Source organism: Sebastes fasciatus, chromosome 12, assembly GCF_043250625.1.
Source record: "Sebastes fasciatus isolate fSebFas1 chromosome 12, fSebFas1.pri, whole genome shotgun sequence".
Classification (NCBI taxonomy): Eukaryota; Metazoa; Chordata; class Actinopteri; order Perciformes; family Sebastidae; genus Sebastes; species Sebastes fasciatus.
Genome location: NC_133806.1, coordinates 20,345,268 through 20,370,008, shown reverse-complemented (window position 1 = coordinate 20,370,008; position 24,741 = coordinate 20,345,268). Strand labels below are relative to the sequence as shown.

Here is a 24,741-nt window from a genome sequence, read left to right as displayed (position 1 = left end):
GAAAGAAAAAAAGAAAAACTAAAATCCAAACAGACAAAGAAACCGAGTGACGATGAGTAAATGAGTGTGAAAAAAAGAAAGGAATTGGGCATGCAAGTGTGTGTAGCAAAACAGAAGTACAAATTCAGAGGATAAATGAGAGAGACACCCAAGAAATTGACATCATTCCTTCAAGGGTCCTGCAAAAACACAATATTTCCAATAAAAATTGAGTCTGATATTTGACTAAAAGACATACAAATGGAGGGGTGATGGTTGGGTTTGATGATAGCTGCTGACACATGCAGGAGTTGAAGAGAAATTTAAATCAGAATCACCTTCACCGCCAAATACATGTGCACATACGAGGAATTTGACTCCGTTTTTTGCATCTCTGGACAACAAAGCTGGACAAATAAAGGTAAAGAATAGACAGGGCTGTATACAAGTGGAGAAGAAATAGGTGTATATATTATTTAAATATATATAAAAAGCATCAATGACCATCAATAAAATAAAAAAGTCTATACACAAGTCAAGGGTTCTGCAAGTTGTAAATAATACAAATAATGCAAAGAGTTAAATAATGGATGGATATACATGGACTGGATGTGCGTGTAATGTCTACTGTTAACGGCATGTAGGATTTATTTTGAAACAGAGATTATGTAGCTGTGAAGCCTGAGAAAGAGAAGCGAAGATGTTTCCTCTTTGTTTAAGTGCAATGTGCTTTAGATTCTTGAGTCTTTTTTGTCACTTAAGTTCAGAAACATGAAGCCACCACTTTTAACTGGATGAAATTTGAGAAAAGAAACCAGCCTGCCCTCTAGTGGTCGCAAAGAGAAACACACAGTGGCTGGTCAGGAGTGAAATGCAACAAACTGATCAAAACCAACTAAAACACAATGGTGGAAAGTAACATTTAACACTGAACTTTCTTGTAGATTCTTTTATTTTACTTGAATATCTAACTTGTTATGACAATTTGGTATTTCCCTCATTGAAGAGGGAAACATAGCACTTTTACATTTACTGTATTTCACAGCTTTAGTTACAATCTACCCAACAATGAATTATAAATTATAAATTATAAACTCCTATCAGCTACAACATTTAAATGAAGCTTACACACGAGCACATTAGTAATTAGGAAATAATATAATATATATAATAATATAATACTCTGAAATTGGTCATTCAGTATTAGGAGTATGTTTACTTTGATGCTTTAAGTAGCTCATAATACTTCCATACTTTCACTTTGAAAATTTTAGTTTAATTCTACTAAACTGCAATATTTCTATGTTTATTCAAATAAAGGATCTAAATACTTAACCCACCACTGCTAAAAAGTAAATCATTACATCATAGCAGGACATTTTTATAGGTAGAGAAAAACACTGTACAGTACTATATTGTTAATATGATACGAGTATGCACTGTGTGATTCAGAGCTGCAGTCTTTCAGTCTGTGTTGCTGTGAACTGCTGGTATTTATGGATGCTTTATTGATCTTCAACATATAGACTGACTCAGAGCTTGTTATGGCTGGAGCTCTGTGGTCAAAGAGAGCACTGGGTGTGTTAAGACACAACTACAGTTTATGGTACAATTATTTGAAATTAAGCTCAGATATATCTAAACAGGCTCAATGGTGTCAATTCCTTTGCGAAACACAAGAACTGTATTGATCCAAAAACACATTTAAGACATTAGGAGAACTGTTAAAACTGCATTGAAATTCATGGATTTGGTCAAATTTAAAACTGCAATAATTATGTTCAAAGCAAGACATCATTCACTTCCGGGCAATATTCAAAAAATGTTTGTGACAAGGAGGGGGGTTATTATTTAAGAGGAAAATTGAATTTTAAAAAGCTTTGTGTTCGTACAACAAAGAAGAGTTTGTGTATTTCAGTCTGTGGGGTGGATTTGTGGAATGGGTTAGGTGATGGGTTGAAGCGGAGCACAAATATAAATCACTTTAAAAAGCTATACAACAAAAGATATTTTTGGGAGGTATATGGAAGAGGGAGAGTTGTGATAAAGGTTGTGTTAAGGGTTGGTTTATATCTACTTTTCTAACTCCGGATGGATATGTGGGTTGTAAATAAACTTGGGATGATGTTCATATATTTAATTTGGGATGTAAATAAATCTGGGATAGTTTATATATTATATTATATTATATTATATTATATTATATTATATTATATTATATTATCATTCTATGATATATGAGTTAATAAAGGAAAAGTGAGAAAGGGGTATAGGGAAATATAAGTTTTACTTCTACCTACTCCTTTTCGGACACTATTACTCTTGTTTTGTTTGTCATTATTTTGTATCTGATTTTATTTATTTTATGTTTGAAATAAAGTCTTGCATTCATTCATTCATTCATTAAAGCAGTAATCCTTTACAGTTTTACAATCCAATGCAGTTACAGTGTTTTACTCACCCACTGGAAACCTACATAAGAGCAAGGGAAACTAGGACTTGTGCTGTACTTGACCTAATATTATACTCCAATATGTTTTAGGGGGGAAATATTGTAAAGATTCTTTTTACTCCACTACATTTATCTGACAGCAATAATTACGGATTACTTTGCAGATAAATACCATATAAATGATTGAACTTATGATCATCCAACTAAATATTATACATTATTACCAGTGGTGTTTTTAGCTAGCTAGCTAGCTGGTGAACATAGTGGAGCATTTTTTTTATTTTTTTTTATTAAACAAATTCAAATTTACAAACAACATAGCTCATAGATCATTTCATTAGAGTAAAAGGACAAGGTGCATACAGAACAAGAACAGATAAAATATGTAAAACTATACATGAAAATAATAATAAATTAAATTAAGGGCTAGGGCTGTATACCTGTAATTAATATTCTTCTGTTATACTAAGAAGTGTCAATGCATTTTTGTTTTTCATGACTTTAAGGGCTTTTATGTAAGAAGGAAACTCAGAATGAAACACATGAAACCTATAGGTTTTACTTTCATATACTTGGATTTGTGCAAATAAAATTTTCCAAGAATGAGAATGTTATTCACCAGAAAGTTATCTTTGTTATTGTCCATGACAAAACCATAAACAATGTCCTTTTGAGAGAAGTTTCCCAGATGAGAAACTTTTGGGAAAAGCCAGTCATGTATATCATAAAGCCATAAAACTCCAGAATACATACAATGAGAAAATAAATGATCAGTAGTTTCAGTATCATCACAAAATACACAGTTATTGGTTTCAATTCCCAATTTTTGTCGCAACACATCACTGGATGGATGGTGATACACACAATGGATTTCTTTTGCTTTGGGAGTTATAGGGAATTTTAGATATTTAGTTTGTAACATGAATAGTTTCTTTCTGATAGATTTGTGAAATTGAGTTTCTGTAAGATACTATAGGGTATGACATGTGATTAAACATATTTCTAATTGTTTTGTTTGGGATTTTGATTTCACTAAAGTCACAGCCACCAACTAAAAGTTGTTGAGACGAGGTGTGACAGGAGGAGGATTTGTTCAAATTCCTCTAAATCAAGCATATAACAGAGCATTTAGCCAGCTAGCTAGCTGGTGAACATAGAGGAGCATGTGTAGCTGCTAAAGAGCCACGGTGGAGACCAATGGTTTTAGAAACAACTAGGCTATTTTACTAAAACACAATTTTACAATTTGTCATTTCCAACACAGTTTAACACAGGTGATTATCCGACTTACCTGTTCAACTCAACTCCTGTGTTCTGTAAAAGGTAATCCCACATGTTCATGGTGAGCAGTTACTAACTTCCACCAACTATGAGCAAAATGACAGCACGGGCTAAAAAAAAAAAAAAAAGCAGCATGTGCTTGAAGCGTCTGGGCGAAACTCTGGTGTTTTTTTGACAACGGCCGCTAGATGGCGCTGCGGTAGCGCTGCCGCCATTTTGGACCGAAAACGCCACAAGAGTCCATATAGCCATGGATGTATCGAGATATCTGTAAATCAGAGGATAATTTGTTTTTTAAAGGGACTGTTTGTAAATTCTTACACATAAACTGGGGAAAAGAAGTTTGGAAACTTGTGTGTGATGTATTATTTCTCTGTTGTTTCAATGCTTATTGGCATTGTATTTTACATGGTTGGAAAGCCTGTTTATTTACCTTCACAATGATGTCCAACTTGTAAAGATCATGCATTTGTGGGATGAGCAGTACAGCTGATTATGCGGGTAGCGCCCAAGAATGCTGATGCTAAACAGTGTATTCTCCTGTTGGTGTTGACTCTTGTTTTGAGTTGTTTGGTGGATTGGATGATTGAACTCTCTATCAGTAACAAGGAACAAACAAGACATATTGGCAATTTTACACTTTATTCATTTAATACACCGTCAGGAGCCTCAGTAGCGGATGGAAGATCCATATGCAGCCACAACAGCCTGGCACCTCCTCCTCATGCTGGTCACCAACCTGGTCACACGCTGCTGTGGGATGGCGTTCCATTCCTCAACCAGGATTCGTTGAAGGTCAGCCAGCGTGGCCAACACTAGGATCAGCATTGATTCATGGAGAGACCTTCGTCTGATCAGCTAACATTACTGCCAATCAGGTGAAATATAGAGTGATATTGTGGTTTTAGCTGATGTGTGTTGCCTCACTGTGTTGTCGCATGCCCGCTCACATTCAGGTAGCGCGTGCACACGGGCGAGGGCGAGCAACAGGACGCTGACTTTCGTTGACTTAACGGCCACGGGTGTCGCTGTTACAACCAATTTCTGATTCTTACAAACAGTCCCTTTAAGGTAAATCAACCTCCAGGTACGAACACCTAAATAGCCCTCATTTAAATCATTATGTCCTAAAAGTTGTAAAATTCACTAATAGCCGAATCCAGAGTTATTTTCCTCGGCATAATAAACGTGTACCAGACCCACAGGACTGCACCGCCCTGCACGATTATATGACATATCCGGTTCTGCCAACTTCCTGCTAGCTGTATGCGGCTGTAATAATGGATATATTGGCTGTAATTCATCACTTTTAATATCTTATAATACATCCATGGGCTGTATGCTGTAAGCCTGTACCGTGGTGGATGTATTAACGTCTAATAATTACATATCGTACCTTATACAGCACAGATAAGGGCCACGTGTGCTTCACAATGAGTACTTTTTATTTTGATGTTTCAAGCACTTTTTGCTGATAATACTAACATACTTTTGCTTATGTAAAGATTTGAATAGAGTAGTATTACATGGTGGTAGGAGTATTGCCTACTTTTACTTAAACCTGCAGTAGGCAGTATGTTTTTGGCATCATTTGGCAAAAAATTCCATAATAACCTTTCAGCATATTGAAATTCAAGTGTTCTTAGAGAAAACTAGACTTCTGCACCTCCTCATGGCTCTGTTTTCAGGCTTTAAAAAATTCTAGCCCGTGACGGGAGACTTTAGCCAATCACAGGTCATTTCAGAGAGAGAGAAAGCGTTCCTATTGGCTGTTCATTCAACGGAAGCAGCTGTCAATCAACTCGCGAACTCCGATCAAACGGTCAAAACTGATCGAATATGAATTTTTTGTTACCGTAATGTCTATATCTCGCGAAAAATGTTTTCTTAAACATCTTGCGTACTGTTTAGCTGTAAAATGAGAACGTTTATTCTGGCTGGTGGGCGGTGCTTGGTATTTCCTCAACTGATCTCAACATGGTTGCCGGGTCACAGACCTTTTCATTTTACAGCTAAACAGTACACTACAAGATGTTTCTGAAAACATTTGAGGCGAGAAATAGACATTACAGTAACAGAATATTGATTAATATTTGATCAGCGCTGCCTAGTTTGACCGTTTGATCCGAGTTCAGGAGTGATTGACAGCTGCTCAGAGACGGCAGACTCCAGCTCGGCTCTTATTGGTTGTTTTCCTCCATCCTCTTTCAGATGCCATTAGGAGCACTGGAGGAAAAAAACTTTTTTTAAATCATATTTGCTCCATTTCCACCCACTGCAGCTTTAAGTGAAGGATCGGAGTGTTAATTGTTGTACTCCTGTTTTTCACAACTTGTCAACCAAAAAGCTGTTCTTATTCATTTACAACTGATCTATAAGGCATTAGTAAATAATCTAACCTAGGAATTGGTTACGCTGCAACATGTAAAACTTTGATAAAGGTGTAGAAAGTTTTAAATGGCTTATGTGTAGTAACTTATTGTTTTGATACCACTGGTTACGGGTTTTAGTTTTCTCATTATTTGGTCTTTATGTTTTGTTCTTTTATTGTTGTTTTTATTTTGTCTGTATTTCATTGTATCTGTGCAAGCACTTTGAAACTATAGAAAGGTGCTATACAAATAAAGATTATTATTAAATTATATTATTATTTAAAGGGACTGTTTTGAACTTTTTACAGGTATAAATCTACCGGGTCGTTGTCCCATGCGTGCTCGCATATGCACGCTCGCGTGTGGCTACGCTGTTCAGACCGCTCCTCTGCCTGCTTGTCTTCACTCACACAACGTGCGTGTTCTCGCTCCACCTCACGTGCATGCGCACACACTACACACTGCAGAATAGTTAGTTTAGCTTTGAGAATATCTGGTGAATGTACAGTGGACGTTTGTGCAGAAATAACTGCTGCAGCTTCTCCAGACCAACAGAGGTTTTCCGTGTCTTGTGAAGTGGCGGGGCTCCGCAGCGAGAAACGTTATCGTCTCCGGCCGGGTGCCGGTGTCTCCCCTTTTCCCTCCGACTGCGGTCGGGAGGCTGAAGAAGGAAAAGCCAACACTAGGATCAGCATTGATTCATGGAGAGACCTTCGTCTGGTCAGCTAACATTACTGCCAAGCAGGTGAAATATAGAGTGATATTGTGGTTTTAGCTGATGTGTGTCGCCTCACTGTTTTGATGGATGCCCGCTCACGTTCAGGTAGCGCGTGCACACGGGCCGGCTCGAGCAACAGGACGCTGACTTTCGTTGACTTAGCAGCCACAGATGTCGCTGTTACAACCAATTTCTGATTCTTACAAACAGTCCCTTTAAATCATATTTGGTCCATTGCACTGCTGCTTTAAGTGAAGGATCGGAGTGTTAATTGTTGTACTCCTGTTTTTTCACAACCTGTCAACCAAAAAGCTGTTCTTATTAGTTTACAACTGATCTATAAGGCATTAGTAAATAATCTAACCTAGGAATTTGTTAGGCTGCAACATGTAAAACTTTGATAAAGGGTTAACGTTTAAAAAAAGAAAAAGAAAAAAGGATATCTAGAACAATGAGATCACCATCTCACTGTCAACCCTGGCTTTGATAAAAATAGCCTTAATAGAGAGTTACAATAACGGATACACACACACACACACCAGATGTCATCACAGGATAGGACGCACTGTAGTATAATGAAATATATAGCCTGGATGGTGAAATCCCTCTCACTCAGCTGTTTACCTTGATGCCCATATTTGGGGTGTCGCTCGTTGAGCTGCAGCCAGTCATCGTTGCTCACAGCGTCGAGTAAAGGAAGTGAGTCACACTGACGGTAATGTTACGTCTCTGTTGCAGCAGCAGCAGCACTGACTGAGAGTAACAGACAGAACAGAGAACAAGGAAGCAACATGTGCTGACAATAATAACTCCAACACATCAGCACAGACAAGCCACGAGACGAGAGAGACGACACGCACCGACTGCTGGGTATTCACAGACTGGACGCATTATATTGTGAGTAGCTACTGTGTTGTGTTTGTGTTTTCTTTAATTGTTATTTTGTTGTGAATGTTTTAAAATACAATTACTGTGTCGCGTTTGTTGCAATTTTGTCAAGTCTTTCATGTCTTTTGGATGATACATTTTAGTTATGACTGGTTTATTACGCAGAGAAAAACTTGTTTCTAACTACCTTATTATTACTATTTCAAAGATTTTAAACTATATTTGCTGCGTGTTAATGCTAAATTCCCATGTTAAAAGCCTATAGGGTAACTGAACGCTACTTTCTCTACCGAAATCTTGTTTCTACTAATTTCCTCTGGGGGGTTTCCGCACTGTCAGAAACCCCAGATGCGTTATTTCCCGCATGGTGTTTCCTCTGTATAGCAACAGAAACAGACTAAAGAATAAATTAGCTGTCCTTTTCTTTTTCTAATTTTTCTGGTTATAATGTACATTCATGAGCAGCCACACACAAACACACACACGTGTCATCTCCTTGGATTTCACAGTTGTGCCTTTACTTGCTTTGTTGTGTCCTTTGTTTCAGGCACACTGCGAAAACAAGTTTCGTTGTCAAACCACAGTGAATAGCTTCAGTACGAAACCAGGTTTAAAAAAAGGTGAAATATCTTCACCTGTTACTGTCAATCACATTTTCCAAACCCCCTCTTCAGACCTGTTTATCGAAATTGACAGGCTGTTTGACCTAGTTTCTGAACACATCTATAAAGTTATGGTATGCTAAATACACAGCACAGCAACAAGCTGTTGAGTGACACACAAAAGCTAGGATAGAGCCTGTCCTCCCAAATAACATCTGAACACTCTGTTCTTGTTGTGTCTCTTAGGGCCAAATCTAGTTCATGTAGTGTCTGTCTAGGGAGAGGGATCCCTCTTCATTTGCTCTTCCTGAGGTTTCTTCCATTTTTTTCCTGTCTGAAGCGAGGGTCAAAGGTCATGTACAGATTGTAACACCCCTTGAAGCAGATGTGTGGTATTATTAGGTGATAATTAGTAAGTAACCTATTTGAAATTTCATTGGAATTACTGCCAAATTACCCCAATATTTACCTACAAATGTATCAAAAATTACTATTATAAACATGATTTAATAATTATATGCTAAATTAGCATATAATAGTTAAAATAGGGCCCTTAGGCCTGAGAAGCGGCTGATGACACTTCTGATCAGGCACAAATCTCACCATTGTGTGACTTATTGTCTACACAAATGTAACCTGGTAGCTGATGTAATGATTCAGGGAGTTTTTTTTTTAAGAAATTTCAAAGAATTTATTTGCTAATCATCATCTATTTACCAGCAGACATGGAAATAAAGCATATCAATTAACTTTGTATGCTTTTCCTGAAAATGTATTAAATCAGTTACCAGCGATTGGGAAATAGTGGAATATAATTATTAAATAGTGTTTGAGGTTAATATTGGGGTAATTTGGCAGTAATTCCAAAGAAATTTCAAACAGATGACTTGCTAATTATCACCTAATTACCATGACATTTGTGGACCTGTAAAATAAAATGTAACTATATTGACTTCTTAGTCTGCAAATGGGTCAAGTTATTGTCTTTACACGTCAAATCAAAACAGTATCAGCAGAGTCTGTGATAAGGGCGGCAGGTCAGTGTTCAGTAAACAGACACACAGCAAACATGTTGTGCAGATTAAGAAGCCGGCTCTGCTCGTCATGGTCGGGACTTTATTTATTTATTTATTTTAAGCATCACTAAACCTCTGATTAGATCAAACATTTGACACGCATAGGTTAAGTAATCAGAGCACCATCAGTGATGTGAATGTCATCAAGTTCCTCTAGTATCTAGAAACAAGCATCATTGGTATGGTATGATGCAAGTTAGTTGAAAGCATGACTCAACTTGGCTGTCTTCAATAGAACACATTATACAGAATAAGCAGTGGTACGTGGGGTGTGGCATGTTATCAGAAGAAATGATTTTAATAACATTACATGTCCTGTGAAAAAAACGTTCATCCTCAAAACATCCAGTTTCAGGTTTGTGACTCTGTGTTTTTTAACAGGCTTTTAAATGGTTCATTAGTTCATGAAACAGAACTCTCTCAACCCATAAAGGAGCTAATCCTTCAGTTTAGATCTGAAACGATTAGTCAATTAATCGATTACATGATGGACAGAAATTGAATCGGCTCCAATTTTAATAATCGATTAATCCCGTAAGTAATCTTTCAATGTAAATACCTAAAAAAAATCTTATATACCATATTCTATGGTTCAGCTTCTTGAATATTTACTGTATTTGTTAGTCCTCTATCGTAATAGAATATCTTTGTTTTTTTGTACTGTTTCGACAAAACAAGCTGCTTAAATATGTATATATATAACTCAACAGTGAGTTGGAATCGGTAGAAATAGGATGCAGATTGTTATATAGCATGTTCTTTGGTAATTCAATAAATAAATAGTCTTTATGAAATAAACACCCGCCTTTATCGGGAAAGAAACGATATAGAAAAATTTATACAATAGACATTTTTATATTGTTTTGACACTATATCGTCACATTGCCCTGCTCTACTTTGAGAGCACACTGTCAGCTTAAACACCTTACCTGTTTTGTATTCCTGTGGCCTCTTTAACGCGACATCAGGAGGAATGCAAGTACAGGAACGCTTTAACATTCTTTACAGTTGCAGCAGAAATCTGAAACTTCACAACCTTCCAGAAAAACCTGTGTTTGTGAGTGAGACAAAGTGACAGGTCAACATGTAGAAAGATCTATAACCTTTTCTCTGGTGGAGACTGTTGGAATGAACATTTAGTTGAAAACAAAACAGAGTTATATAAGTGAAGAATCTGCAACAACAACAGCCTGAGGAAAAAATGCTATTTGACCCCGTTTACCTCACAGACTACTAGCCAACTCGATCTGTAACATTTGAACATCTATATTAGGGTAATGGCAAAACATATTTGTTAGGGACTTAAAGTTACTACTACTTTTGCTTGTTGTGTCACAGGCTCATCGCTGCTCTTAAGTGGAGGTTGTGGCTACCAGGGCAAATAATAATTTTCTCTCACAACATATTATACAGGCTGAAGCAACAAGTGGTGTGTTTCAAGCCACAATAACAAATGACTGTCTGCACCTCAAAGTTCAAGGCATGGTTTTCTTGTCAGGGCCATCAGCAGGAACCAGTTTGAATTGCCTTGGCCTTTGTAGAACACGCTCTTCTCTCTGGTCAGGCTGACATTGGCAACCAACCCAAACATACACACTATCAGAGGATAAACAGCACAGTGAGCTTACTGGATTTGCATTTCAAAAAATCCTCAATGTCGACACGGCAGCGCTAGTTTGCATCTCGTTTGCCTGTATAAAAAACTCTAGCCTTTTGTCAACACAGAGCCATGCCCATAGCTGTGTAATGCCAGGCACTCTTTTACACGCACTTTAACACGGAGTTTCGCTCAAGGTAATAAAAATAGGCTCAGGGGCAACTGCACAGGGAAGTGCTGTTATCACTGCAACTCAAGTTCCTGCTCCCCCCCCCCCACCCCCACACATCTCATCGAAGGGAAGTCACAGTTTGTTACCAAAAACTCAAATCACTACGTACTTCTTTGCACTTTGGTTTGCAAATAAAAGTGATTACATAGCCACATGTCATAGACAAAAACAACAAGATGAATTTGTTGGCGACCTCAAATGATTTTCTTTTTTAAATCTTCTGTTTTTACAGCCAACATGAAAAGAGAGGTGGAGGCTGGAGTCAGCTTCCTCAAACGCCTGGCTGTGGCACATGGCAAGCTCAGTGAGGCCAAAGCAGAATTGTTTTCTGAGAAGCTACAGAAACTTTTATCTGACAAATATGACGACCACTGGTACCCTGACTGCCCCAGCAAAGGCCAGGCATACAGGTAATTACCAATATGAAAAATGTACACAATTGCCACTGAATTTGTTTTTTTTGTGGCAAAGATCATAGAATGATATCTTTATTATGGTGCGAGAACCCGGTGTTACAGTGGAAGAGATCCCCCAATCTTTTATGTTGAATCCTTCACAGGTGTATCCGGATAAACAACGGAGCACCTTGCGATGAGTCGATCCTGAGGGCATGTGAGGAGAGTGAGCTCACACCCAAGGAACTAGGCCTCCCGCGTGAGATCACTCTGTGGATCGACCCACTGGAGGTGTGTGCGAGGTGAGTCACTGGCTGGCCTGCTGAGGCAGAGTCGAAGAATGACACACACAGACACACTTCAACAACAAAGAGGCATTGCTCAGTCTAGCCAAGGAGTATGAGCAATGCGTTCTGTGAAATGATGAATAAAATGTGGGAAGTGAAAATGTGTGATTTTAAAATAATCCACTCCCTCTTCACAGATCCGCAGAGAACGGCAGGCCCTTCACAGTAGCCTGTTTCGAAAAGGAGGCTGCGGAGGGAAAACGGGCCGACACCTCGGTGGACTCGATAAATCTGGACACGTCAGACTACCACTCTGCTACCTCTTCGGATTGCGGTTCCACTGCGTCGAGCGACACGGAGGAGGAGGCTAAAGATGGCGAGACGGAGGGACAGCAAGAAAAAGAAAAGAAGCAGGACGTCAAGATAAAGGAGGAGGCAGAAGGCGACACTTACGCGATAGCAATGGTGCCCAGGATTCGGAAGCGTCGGGCAGACGGACCAAATAAGATCAAATACGTCAGAAATATGGTAATTTCTTTCTCTCTTTTAGGACCATCTGTTGGCATCTCACAATTAAGGGATAAGGCTGGTGATATTCTATATCTTTCTCACTGTTAAGAGAAATCCTACGAAAAAATAAGCAAAAAAAAAAAAAAAAGCTTAGTTTATTTGTCTGTCATAGAGCTTCAAAAACGATTGAAAACACCACAGCACTGTATTTAGAACTGCAATTAACGGTTATTTTCATTGTCGATTAATCTGACGATTATTTTCTCGATTAATCGATTAGTTGTTTAGTCTAAAAAAAGGCAGAAAAACGTAGATCAGTGTTTCCTAAAGCCCAAGATGACGTCCTCAAATGTCTTGTTTTGTCCACACCTCAAAGATATTCAGTTTACTGGCATAGAGGAGTAGAGAAACCAGAAAATAGTCACATTTAAAATAGTGGAATCAGAGAATTTTGATTTGTTTATTCTTAAAAAATGACTCAAACTGATTAATCGATTATCAAAATAGTTGGCAATTAATTTCATAGTTTGCAACTACTCGATTAATCATTGCAGCTCTAATTGTGTTATTGAGATGGTTTTGTGTGATGACACAACTACAGTGACAACCTATAGTGCTTCAATACATAAATAAAACCCCTGAATTTTGGTCTATTTTGTGTGTTAGTCATAAGCTATTTACTATGATATGAGCTCATTGCAATGTGATAAAGTTTCCGTATTACATGTTCTCGAACGGAAAGTACCATTGATTCCTCCCATGTTGACAAAGTGTATGCTGGAAACTCTCCAGCGTCCCTCCTAATCTCTTGTACTCATTCCAATCTGCAGCTCCCCGCCAGCCTCCAGTACTTCTACCACCCTGCACCAGTTTGGCCTCAGTACAAGAAGGGCGCTCCAGTGTTTCTCAACGCAGTGTGCGCGCCTCCGCCGCCGCCACCTCCGCCCCAGCAGGTATTTGGCTACTACATCTTGCCGCAGCCATCTCCGCAGTTCATTCTGCCTCAGGCCACTCTGCAGCCGTGGGGAGCTGTGATGGGGTAGACCGTCCAGGAAGAGCGGGGTGAAGGCGGACAGAGCGTTACAAGCTCCTTCAATTGAGCCATGTCGTGTCAGTTCTCTGAGTTCAGCTAAACTTGGGCCAAAAAATAACTTTTTTAACTGTATAGCTCAAAGTTGTTCCTTGTACAACCTGTAATGATTCCTCTTTCCTTTTCATTTCCGGTGATTTGTAATCGATGGCTTATACTCGGCACAGAGATGCCACTGAAGTCTGCACTGCTAATTTTTTTTTTACGTACTGTACACATTAAGTATGACTTTAATCACTGGGTGCTTGGATTAACTCAGGAACTCTCAGCAATATTCTTAATACCAAATAATTGTCTTTTCGGGTGTTGTTACTGTTATTATGTCAATCTTTGTTAGTTCTCTTTATGGTCCACAGTGTGTACGTCACACTTAATCGATGTATAATGTGATTCAGGGGTTTAATCTATTGTAGCTAGAGTGACAATATCTGTATATTAAGAAGACTATTTTTACTAAACTGCTTGTAAATAACACAGCACTTGGATACCATGGACTGGAGCACACTTTTCTAATCTCACTGTCTTTTTGTCGTAATTTATTTGGCCACCAGTGGATGGCGCTCAACTCATAGCTAACACATGAAATTGTATATTTTTGTATGAACAGTGGCTGCTGTATTTTGCAAAATCTTAATTTCACAGAACACAAACATGATTTTTTAAATAGCTTAAACTCTTCTCTGCTTGTCAGTACGTACAGTGTATAGATATTCAGGTGTATCTGTTTAATGGTCTGCTTAACGCTGTGTGTTTTTAAAGTTTTTATTGTAGATAACTTTCCTTGCTACAGCTATATAAATCCTGAATACACGTTTTACTCACTGGACTCTTATGTACTGTGATTATTGAATTATATTTATGCATATTTATTCTTCTTATTGCAGAGGATTAAATCCACTCACACATGAAATTATAAATTGTGTTCTTTTGCTTATTTCTATAATCAACACTTTTCAGTGCAGAGATTGGCGCTGTATATACTGTATGTGTTTTCTCTCATAAAAACAATTTGACTTGACCTAGAAAACACCTGTCAGTCTGAACTTACTGTCACTCAGAGCTGGAAGGACCATCATTACCGTCAACACGAGCAGCAGGATGCTGCAGAGGAAGGACTCAAGTGTGCTGGATGTGTCATTCAGCCCAAGGTCATGACGCTGTTCCTCCTGTTTTGCCTTGTAGAGGATTTGAAAGAAATGAAAGGACATGTTGAAGCTCAAATTATTGGAATACATAAGAATACAGCTGGATAAAATGGCAATTAAAGCTTTAGTAGGCAGAACGTTTTTGGCATTATTGGGCAAAAATACGATAATAACTTTTCAGCATATTGTAATTCAAGTGTTCTGAGAGAAAACTTGACTTCTGCACCTCCTCATGGCTCTGTTTACAGGCTTTAAAAAAATCTAGCCTGTGACGGGAGATTTTGGCCAATCACAGGTCATTTCAAAGACAGCGTTCCTATTGGCTGTTCTCCGGCTGGGCGGTGCTCAGCAAATCCCTACATGGCATCCTGCCCGGGTCTCAAACTTTCTCATTTTACAGCTAAGCAGTGCACTACAACATGTTTCTGAAAACATTTGAGGCGAGAAATAGACATTACAGTAACAGAATATTGATTAATATTTGATAAGCGTTGCCTAGTTTGACCGTTTGATCGGAGTTCACGAGTGATTGACAGCTGCTCAGAGATGGCAGGCTCCAGCTCGGCTCTGATTGGTTGTTTTCCTCCAGTTTGTGAAATCCTGCAGATGCCATTAGGAGAACCTGAGGACACAGAAGCACATGTTTTTTTTTTTCAGATTACTGGTGTCAGGCACTACTGTCCAGATATAGTGAACATTTTATAAAAATAAGTTGATTTAAACATATTTGCTCCAATTCTACCTACTGCAGCTTTAATCCAAGAGAAAGGGACAGCAATAATAATAAAGCAGGCATATTTAGAAGACTATTTTTAAGAGGCTTAGAGACAAAATTTACCCTATATAACCCTATTTATAAATGGATGACTGAAGAGTGAAGGCCAGGACAGGTTATGAGTCATTGCCAAAGAACCTTGACTAATGTTTGGAATAGACCACAACAAAGTCAGAGGGTTGAAGGTGTTCGACCACGAGATGTCACTGTAAAGCGGTTGTGAAACTCGTGCTCACCACTGTTACAGTGGGTTAACAATAAATACATAAAGAACATGTAACATGAGCTTCCTTGTATTATATATTTTTTTTAAATAGTTTTTCTTATATTCAAAAAAAGAAAGCAGATAATCACATTTTTGTTCCCCCTATAATTAAAAAACAAAAACTGACTATTTTTTGGAAACATCTTGTCTAAAGGAGTTTTTTCAACCAAGTGCCAAAGAACCTTGACTAATGTTGGAATAGACCACAAGTCAAAAGGTTGAAGGTGTTCGACCACGAGATGTCACTGTAAAGCTGTTGTGGAACTCACTGTTACAGTGGCTTAACAATAAATACATTAAAAAACATGTAACATGAGCTTCCTTGTATTATATTTTTTTTAAATAGTTTTTATTATATTCAAAAAAAGAAAGCAGATAATCACACATTTGTTCCCCCTATAAATAAAAAACAAAAACGGACTATTTCTTGGAAGTTCTAAAAGGAGTTTTTTTCCACCAAATTGCAATTGATCTGATCAGATTTATCCAAATCTGATGAAAGACAATCTAAACTAACATCTTGTTTGGTGATCATGGCATATACGCACAAAGAATTCATTTGGGGTAGACTGATAAAAAAAAAACATGTAACATGAGCTTCCTTGTATAATATATATATTTTTTAAATATGTTTTCTTGTATTCAGAAAAGAAAGCAGATAATCACATATTTATTCCCCCTAATTAAAAAACAAAAACGGACTATTTCTTTGAATTTCTAAAAGGAGTTTTTCCCACCAAATTGCATTGATCTGATCAGATTTATCCAAATCTGATGAAAAACAATCTAAACTAACATCTTGTTTGGTGATCATGGCATATACGCACAAAGAATTCATTTGGGGGTAGACTGACTGACGCACGCTCTTAAAATAATAACGCATGCAAACAAGAAGAAGAGTATAGCCTCCATCGCTCGCTCACAGCAGCAGCAGAGCGCTTAATGGCACACCAGAGCGCATAACCACGACGCGCCGGCTGGTTGCTAGGAGTGTTGCTAAGGTGAGGGTGTGTTAGAGAGTGTTTTTTGGTTAAACCCGCAACTTCGATGAGCGACATTGGAGAGACGGGCCTGGTACACAGTGCGCCCATCGGACTATGCCTTGCCCAGCTCGGGAGGACAGCGAAGTGGACACCGGACAGACGGAGGACGGAGCAGCGGAGGAGGACAGAGACGTCGTGTGCGCTCTGGAGATGGAGACGCAAACAAACCGCAGCCAGCTGCTGCACGACGGCGACGACTCCAAAGTGGATTGTGTGAATTGCGATGGCTTGATGAACCGAAACGGCGGCGGTGGGGATTCAGCAGAAGTGTCCGTGCCGCTGTCGCTGTCCTCCGGGAAGAGGACAGCTCACATGGAGGGAGAAGACCTGTACGGACTGAGAGCCAGAAAGATCCTACTGGAGGACAAGAAGCGTCTTTGCGCGCTGGCTCTGGGCACCGCTCTGCTCGGGATAGCGCTCATGATCATCCACGCAGAGATATGTTCCGTCGTTTACAAACCGGTAAGAAGTTATAGGCCTTTTGGTGTAAATCTTTTTATTGAATTTTTCAAAGTACATAGAATCAAAACAACATAAGGTGCACAGCATATCAAACAAGTCCATAAGTAACTAAAATAATAATAAAAAATAAAAAGTAAATACAACTTAGGTACACTACTAAAATAACATACATTTATACATCCATACTCCTGTAAATGTGAATGTGGAGAGCGTGTGTGTGTGTGTGTGAGAAATTAGGCCTTTAAAGGGACTGTTTGTAATTTTCAGAAATGTATGTTAACATCTACACCTGTGGCCGTTAAGTCAACCAGTCAGCGTCCGATGAACGAGCATCGCTGAAAACAGTGAGGTGACACACGTCAGCTAAAACCACAATATCACTCTATATTTCACCTGCTTGGCAGTAATGTCAGCTGACCAGACGAAGGTCTCTCCATGAATCACTGCTGGCTTGTCCTGCCTCAGCTTCCGGGGCTGAAGCAGGAAGAGAAACGTTATCGTCTCCCGACTGCGCCCGCAGGGAGACACCGGTACCCGGTCGGAGACGATAACGTTTCTCGCTGCGGAGCCCGTGACAAGACACAGGAAACCACTGTTGGTCTGGAGGAGCCGCAGCAGAGCTAAACTAACTCTCCTGCAGTGTGTAGTGAGCGCGCGTTCACGTCTAGAGGTGGAGCGAGACAGCGAGAACGCGCGTGGTGTGTCAGTGAAGGCAAACAGGCAAAGGAGCAGAGGCTCCGGCCACACGCGAGCGAGCATTAGTGAGCGTGCATGGGATCCGGACCCGGTACATTTATATGCTTAAAAAGTTACAAACAGTCCCTTTAATAACTAGACTACACTAATGTCTTGACTTCAACATGTAAGAATTGACTGCATAACCAAATCAAAGATTGGAAATGTTTGGGATGTGACACTTTTTTTTGTTGGCACTTGGATCTTATAACGCTATAGCCTTACAGCATGTTCCACATCTCAGTTTCTTCTATACTGCACATCAGTCTCACAAATCATATCAGAACCTGTGCTAATGTGACATCTATATCTGCAAAGTTAGAACATTTAAACATCACATAAAGTTACTTGTTGTCAGCTGGTCGAGACACATAATGTTGGCCCTTGAACGCATCATGAAATGATAATACAATCAAACAAAATCCTCATTGTCTTGCTTTCAGCATCATTTAGCTCTTCTTTAACTCTTTGTGTTGCAGTGACAACTGCTCTAAATAGTGTATAGAACTGATACAAACACATTTATATCAAACTATGTCATTCGTTTTAAAATTTCGGTAACTAAATTGATCATAAGTGGTGCAAAAAAAAGCCACCATTACACAACTGGCTCTATTTGTTGCCATAACAACCTCCTTGATTAGCAGACAGCCCCATAATGCTGCACAACAGCAGAACCAGAACCTGCACCTGGGCTTTGAACCCCCCCTGACCTTCTGATTAGTTAGCCCATTTCCAGACACACTATTTGGTAGCACAGCCTCATGACATTAACATGCAGATCTCAGTGGATAACAATGCCAGGCCACACAATCAACAACTTATTAACTCCCCCTGACTTCCTACAGCACACGCCAGCTCCACATGTGGAAAAAAGTCCTCATGCACGCCACAAAAACACATCAGACCACCTCCATGCTGTGAAGTCAGTGATGGATTACAGTGTCAAAGAGCCCCCACATTTCTAACTCAGAATCTTTTAGGGAAACCTATATGGAAGTAATGGCCTGACCTTCAGAGTTCAGCGAGTTGGGCTCAGAGAAGCGTGGTCGTGAAATTAACGATGCTGGCACGAATATGTCATTACTATTCCAGTTTACTATAGGAACCAAGAACAGGTGTTGTCCGTCCATTCCTAACAACGGGCATCAGCTTCTGTACTGTGGAAATGCTGATGCACTGGAAAAGTGTTCTTCGCCGCAGTTAAAGCATATTATTTTGGAGAGGCTGCATTGATGATTTAACCAAAGCTTATATAACGGTTTTCAGCATTCGTTTTTAAACTTCATGTGATGTCCAAGTCATGACCTCTGACATCTTCCATCTTCTGGTCACTTACCGTAGGGGCTGTCTTAACAAAATACAGCATCCTTGCTGTGGCCGGTAGCACACTACAGTATTATTGTTTTTTTATTTAAAGCTATTTCCAAGTACACTGCATTGTATTTTGGAGCTGCCTAACTTAGGCCTATCAAAGCTAAAGCCAGTCTACAAAGTTATATTTTAAGCTTACCTTTTCATGGTTATGCACGAAAAACGGGGCTATTTATGGAACGTTTTTTTCCACATTTCACCTCTTCCCCTGCAGCAAGATTGCTCACATTACTTCAGGCTATCGTTCCACATCATTTAGTGTATAATTAGAGTGTTTGCATGGCCAGTCTGAAAGTCTCTATGTCTTGAGTTTGGCTGTGCTAGAGCCAGGAGTGTGCACTTTGACTTGGATGCAACCGTATGTCCTCTTTTCTGCAACTCAAAACAATATCCACATTTTGAGGCTGAAAAGCCAAGCATGATCACCATATTCCCTGGTGTTTGAAAAGGGGCTTAAATGGTTAAATTTGATGAGCTCTATTCACTCTGGTTCTCAACCTCGTGTGATCATAAGACTGTCGGTTTGCAGTCCAAAAGTTCAACATGCTGTGGCAAAAACCAGATTTGACAATTTAACCAGAAATATCTGACATCTGAAGCTGCTGAGATTTATTTCCATGCTTTGATTCTGTCACACAACATTTAACCACTTGGTCTTAGCACTAATACAAAAATAAAATCACTACAAACAGGCTACCGTCATAATACTTCCTAGATATGCTGCTTTTACTGATTGCGCTGACTGGCAGCTCAATATGTTTTTGTTTTGTATTAATTGCGTGTATCATTTCTGACTCTGCACATTACTTTATTCTTTTAGCTCTTTATCTTCTGATCAGCTACTTCATGCCTGCTTTCTCCTGCGATTTTACATATTAATGGTTTTGCTGTTTTAAAGTAACATCAGGCCAGGGCTAAGGGCGGATTGTATAATGGACGTATAATTTCCTTGCATGCTAGATATGACTCATTCATTTTACTTGCCCGTCAATTGCTAAATCCACACCTATAAAATGTAAACGTGTTCTGCCTGGACGTAAGCCACTGCGGTGGACCTTTTTCACAGCAGATATTTCGACTTATCATGTAGCACAGGTGAAATTGCTAATATTAATGATGGCTCAGTTCCATTCAGTTTTTCCAGTGAGCCAGCAGGCATAATACCTGGACCTATCATTAATGTTATTGAAGAAAAAACTTTCAATTTTTAGGTTGTAGGTAAGTTTTAAAGCTAGAGTGAAGATAATGGCATCATATGAAACTAGAAAAACCTAAGGAATCCTTTGGTACCAACCATGTCATACTATCTTGTCACGAAAGAGGTTAAATAATTCTGCAAACCTATGCTAAATTTGACGAAGAAAAACTGGCATGGCCATATTCAAAGGGATCCCTTGACCTCTGACCTCAAGATATATGAATGAAAAAGGGTTATATGGGTTCCTTCCTCAACAGCCTGTTCAGTTTGTTGGCATCCCTTGTGTTGGTGTAAATGTCCTCCGTGAAAAATAACTATTATTGAAATAAATTAGCTGCTCTGGTGATTTGTAGTAATGACAACCTGTTGACTATTGGGTCATGAGCCACTGTCCTGCTCCTATATGACTGTAGGGCTGCAGTCCTCAATCCTAGATAGTTTTCTGGAAGGCTGATGAGACACTGCAGCTGGCTAGTAAGAAAGAAAACCAGCAGTGCTGAGAGTCCCATGGACCACGGCCTATGGAAAGGAGGCTGGCTCACGGGCGGACATGGGTCTTGGGGTATATGGGGTGTAACACATGCGCAGTGTAACTGAAGCTGCGGTCGTGCGTTGCGATTGGCTCAAATTCGGCGAGTGCAGGCCAGATTTTACTGCGCATGTGTTTTACCCCCAATGATATGACGCGTGAGCCAGCCTCCTTTCCGTAGGCCTTGCCATGGACCAGGATGAAAAACCTGTTTTACAGGGTGCAGTGAAGTGGTATCCTACTCAGCTGCGGTCTTAGAGGGCGACTGATCTGCAGGTTTTTATTCATCTCTGCCACACCTGTCCTGTACAGTGTCCACCTGCAGCTTGTTAAACATCAGTCCCCTGATTTCACTCATCCTGATGCAGTGTTTGACTGGGGCACTCTTACCGCAATAACAAAATGTCCATATGTATGCTGTAGGTGTAGGTGGTAACTTCAGTGAAATCACCTTGTGCAGTTTTGGGTTAGCTAAACCTGCACATGTTTTACCTGCTGTGATGTCTCCTTCCTATGCCTGTCCCACTACACCAGTATATTATTACTACTGGTTATTATTTGTAAGCCTATCCTTAAGTTTATTACAGGAATTGGTAGCTCCATGAGTGACCTACGCACAAGAATCTACATGAAAGCTAACGAAACCACACCGACTAACAGACCAAATTAGAAAACTTAAATCAGATGTATGTAGTATTTCTTCGGCAAGTATTTATTTATTACAGTATATACAAACAAGAACACTTTCTTTTGCGCTGGATTCAGTGTTTTATTTTTTAATTATTTTTGCTTGATACCTTGGGTGGCCTGTCCTGGTGACGGTGGCTCAGTATACGTCCAAGACTGAGAAACAATCTGTTAACCCAGATTAGGTTCACTGGGCTTGAAATTACTGTTTCCAGCATGAAAACTTTACAAAAATAATTTTAGAGACTCGGCAAGAAGCATGTTGTTGAACCCTGTGATGGAATGTGGTGAAATGTTGAGCTTTTGTGGGGTCTTGTAATTAGCCCTGGATGAAATACAGACGTGATGTGGATGCTACAGGAAAAACTGTGGAAAACGGCGTACCTTGCCAACGTACGTCACACCATACCACCTACACGCTCAAGTTTCCTCAAGTTTGAAATTATCTTTTTTAACTGTAAACCACATGAAACTGTACTTTCCGTTAAAAGCTTCCATTGATGTTGCATCAGTTGCACCGATATGCGTGAATGAAGGGTAGAGGTGCGCTTTAACCTGCGGAGGCAAAAGTAGGCTGGCAGAAGTCAAATGCTTACAGTATGGGGCAAAGAATGGAGGTGACGGTAAATTGAAAGTAGACTAGCCGACAACGCCACCCGGGGACTTCCACCCCAGGAAATACTAAACAGAGCCTTGAAGGCTTTTCTGGTAAATGGATAAGGCACACAGATTCGTTACTGATCAGGCAGAGACGCGTTTGCAAAAGAAGTCAAATATTTTATTGAAATTGGTCAAAGAAAAAGCCCTAAATAAGATGGGACTGGAGTTGTAGGGAAGGAAAAGATGATTAAACTAATATGGAGTTATTCAAATGGTTATTTTACGATATCTAAAAAAGGCCTAATACAAAATTTCAAATATAAAATAGTACAGCTGCCAGTCCAAAATTAAACTAAACAAAACTAAGCTGAGGCCACTGTTGGAGAGGCAGACTAAACTCAGGAGGGTGCAGGGGTGCGACCACTTACTCACCTTAAGTGCAACACAGCAATCCTCACAGTAAAATTATGGTGCAGTCTATTTGTGTCCCAGTGCTCTTAACTCACATGCAATAGGTGCAGGTACCTCACCATGGGTGCCTAGCCTCCCAACAAAGTGACTCAGTTTCTGAAAGAAAAATACAAAAAGCTTAAACAACCAAGCAGAATAAACACAAACAACGAAGTTGGTGAAAAAGCAAAATAACTCAAGCCGATTAACAAAATGGGCAACGCTAATACTCAAATCAACAAAGCAGCTACTCAAACCAAACTAATAAACTAAGGCAAAAAGAACAAAACAATACTCAAACAAATCAAAGTATTTTAAAAGGGACAAAAAATGCGTATAAATGGGGCAAAAACAGCAGCAGTGTTACTTTAGGTCAGCTTAAAATGAAACAAATATTAACAAGGCTAATAATGCTGCAACTTAACAGTACTAAATCCTGAGCCACCCTACCCACCACCATGGGGCATCACAAAGAATTGTTCAGCATAAGCAGTGGAACCATGGGCAGGGTAAGATCTCACTAAAATGATTTTAAAGATAAACTACAGTTTAAACCAGCAGTTTATGTACCTGCAGCAACACTACAACAGCATGCCAGGCAGAAGCAAGAGGCCTAAACAGGCCTCAGGTACCTTATATAACCTGGTCTGATTAGTGGGTTGGTGGAGGAGGAGGGAGGTAAGGGGCTGCGTTCAAAAACTGCAGACATTAGGGGAACCAAAACATGCACTAATCATGAAAACAATGGTTCCTTACCACACTTCTTAATTCATCTGTGTCTCAGCTGTCAGTTCACTGATGTGGAAAGTATTTAATTAAAAGCGCTCTCGTTACTATAATTGAGTGGCTTTTTATGTACCTTTTTTTGCAGTACATTACAGATTCAATAATTCCACTTTAATTTGGCCTATAAGTACTGTCAATTACTTATGAAGCTCAATTTGGAAAGGCAAGAATTACAGAGTAACCACCAGTTATATCAGCAGCATATTGCATTTAAATTAATTGGTTATATTATGTTTTATGGAAAGGAAATCTCAAATAAAACCTTTATTATAAAGATGGATTGATTGGTATTCATCATGAAAAGCACACTCAAAGTACATTTCTTTTTACTGAGAAGTACATTTTTCATATGGATCTTAACATGAATGAGTTGTATACCATTTTATCATCCATAATGGCTGCGACTGACTATTATTTTCATTATTGATTGTTGATCGTAATTGATAGGTCAATTGTTTTTTTCAATTGATGACTGAGTGTTTAATTTTTTCATAGTAAAACTATGAAAGTAAAGTTGGGGTTTCATTTTCTGTCGTTCGACAAATCGATTAGACAACTAGATGTTTCAGAACTACAATGTAGTTTTGATGTTCATCCAAAATTTGTACCAATTCAGTCTGAATTAAAGGTACACACTAAAGTCAGTTGATGAAAAAGCACTTGTCCACTACTGAAGTGACTCACATTTAATGCTTGGTACAGTTGGCAGCACAGCTGTTCTTGGGTGAGAAGCGGGTGAGGGATCGAGTCCTTCTTGAAGTCTATCAGCTCTTACTTGTTGGTCTACCCACAGTGTCTTGGGGAAGATAGCCGTTCCAAATTGTGAGAAAAAAAACCCCAAAACAAAACAATGATTGTTTTTACTTTTGTTTATTTATTTCTAAATTGTTTATAGGTGCATTTTGGTTACTCAGTACACATGTGCTTTAAGGGTACATATTGAAATAATAATAATCTCAGGCAAAAGGAGTATTCTGTTTTCTATTGTCCTTTTTGCTCCTTTGAAACCACGCATAAAAAACAGAAATTGACAATACACAAAGACTCAGTTGGCTATATGAAATATTTAAAGCTGCAGTGGGTAGAAATGGAGCAAATATGATTAAAAAAAAGTTATTTTTATAAAATGGTCACTATATCCTGACAGTACTGCATGAGAAAAGTAATCTGAAAAAAAATCATGTGCCTCTGTGTCCTCCGGTGTCCTCTGGTG

The 24,741-nt window shown here is 39.1% G+C and overlaps 2 protein-coding genes across 3 annotated transcripts in view; both read left to right on the top strand.

Moving 5' to 3' along the window:
• The first annotated feature begins 7,519 nt into the window (after positions 1 to 7,519).
• On the top strand, positions 7,520 to 14,506 carry LOC141779257 (protein BTG4). Its single transcript, XM_074654008.1, has 5 exons — positions 7,520 to 7,699; positions 11,430 to 11,607; positions 11,757 to 11,894; positions 12,077 to 12,407; positions 13,220 to 14,506. The coding sequence occupies exons 2-5, from the start codon at positions 11,435 to 11,437 to the stop codon at positions 13,430 to 13,432; spliced, it is 855 nt and encodes a 284-aa protein (XP_074510109.1). The 5' UTR covers positions 7,520 to 7,699; positions 11,430 to 11,434; the 3' UTR covers positions 13,433 to 14,506.
• Positions 14,507 to 16,362: 1,856 nt separating this feature from the next.
• Positions 16,363 to 24,741, top strand: part of kcnn4 (potassium intermediate/small conductance calcium-activated channel, subfamily N, member 4) — a 29,508-nt gene continuing 21,129 nt past the window's right edge. For both annotated transcript variants that reach the window (XM_074654006.1, XM_074654007.1), the window contains exon 1: positions 16,363 to 17,169. In XM_074654006.1, coding sequence (XP_074510107.1) covers positions 16,762 to 17,169 — 408 coding nt within the window. In that variant the 5' untranslated portion in view covers positions 16,363 to 16,761. The remainder of the gene's footprint in view (positions 17,170 to 24,741) is intronic.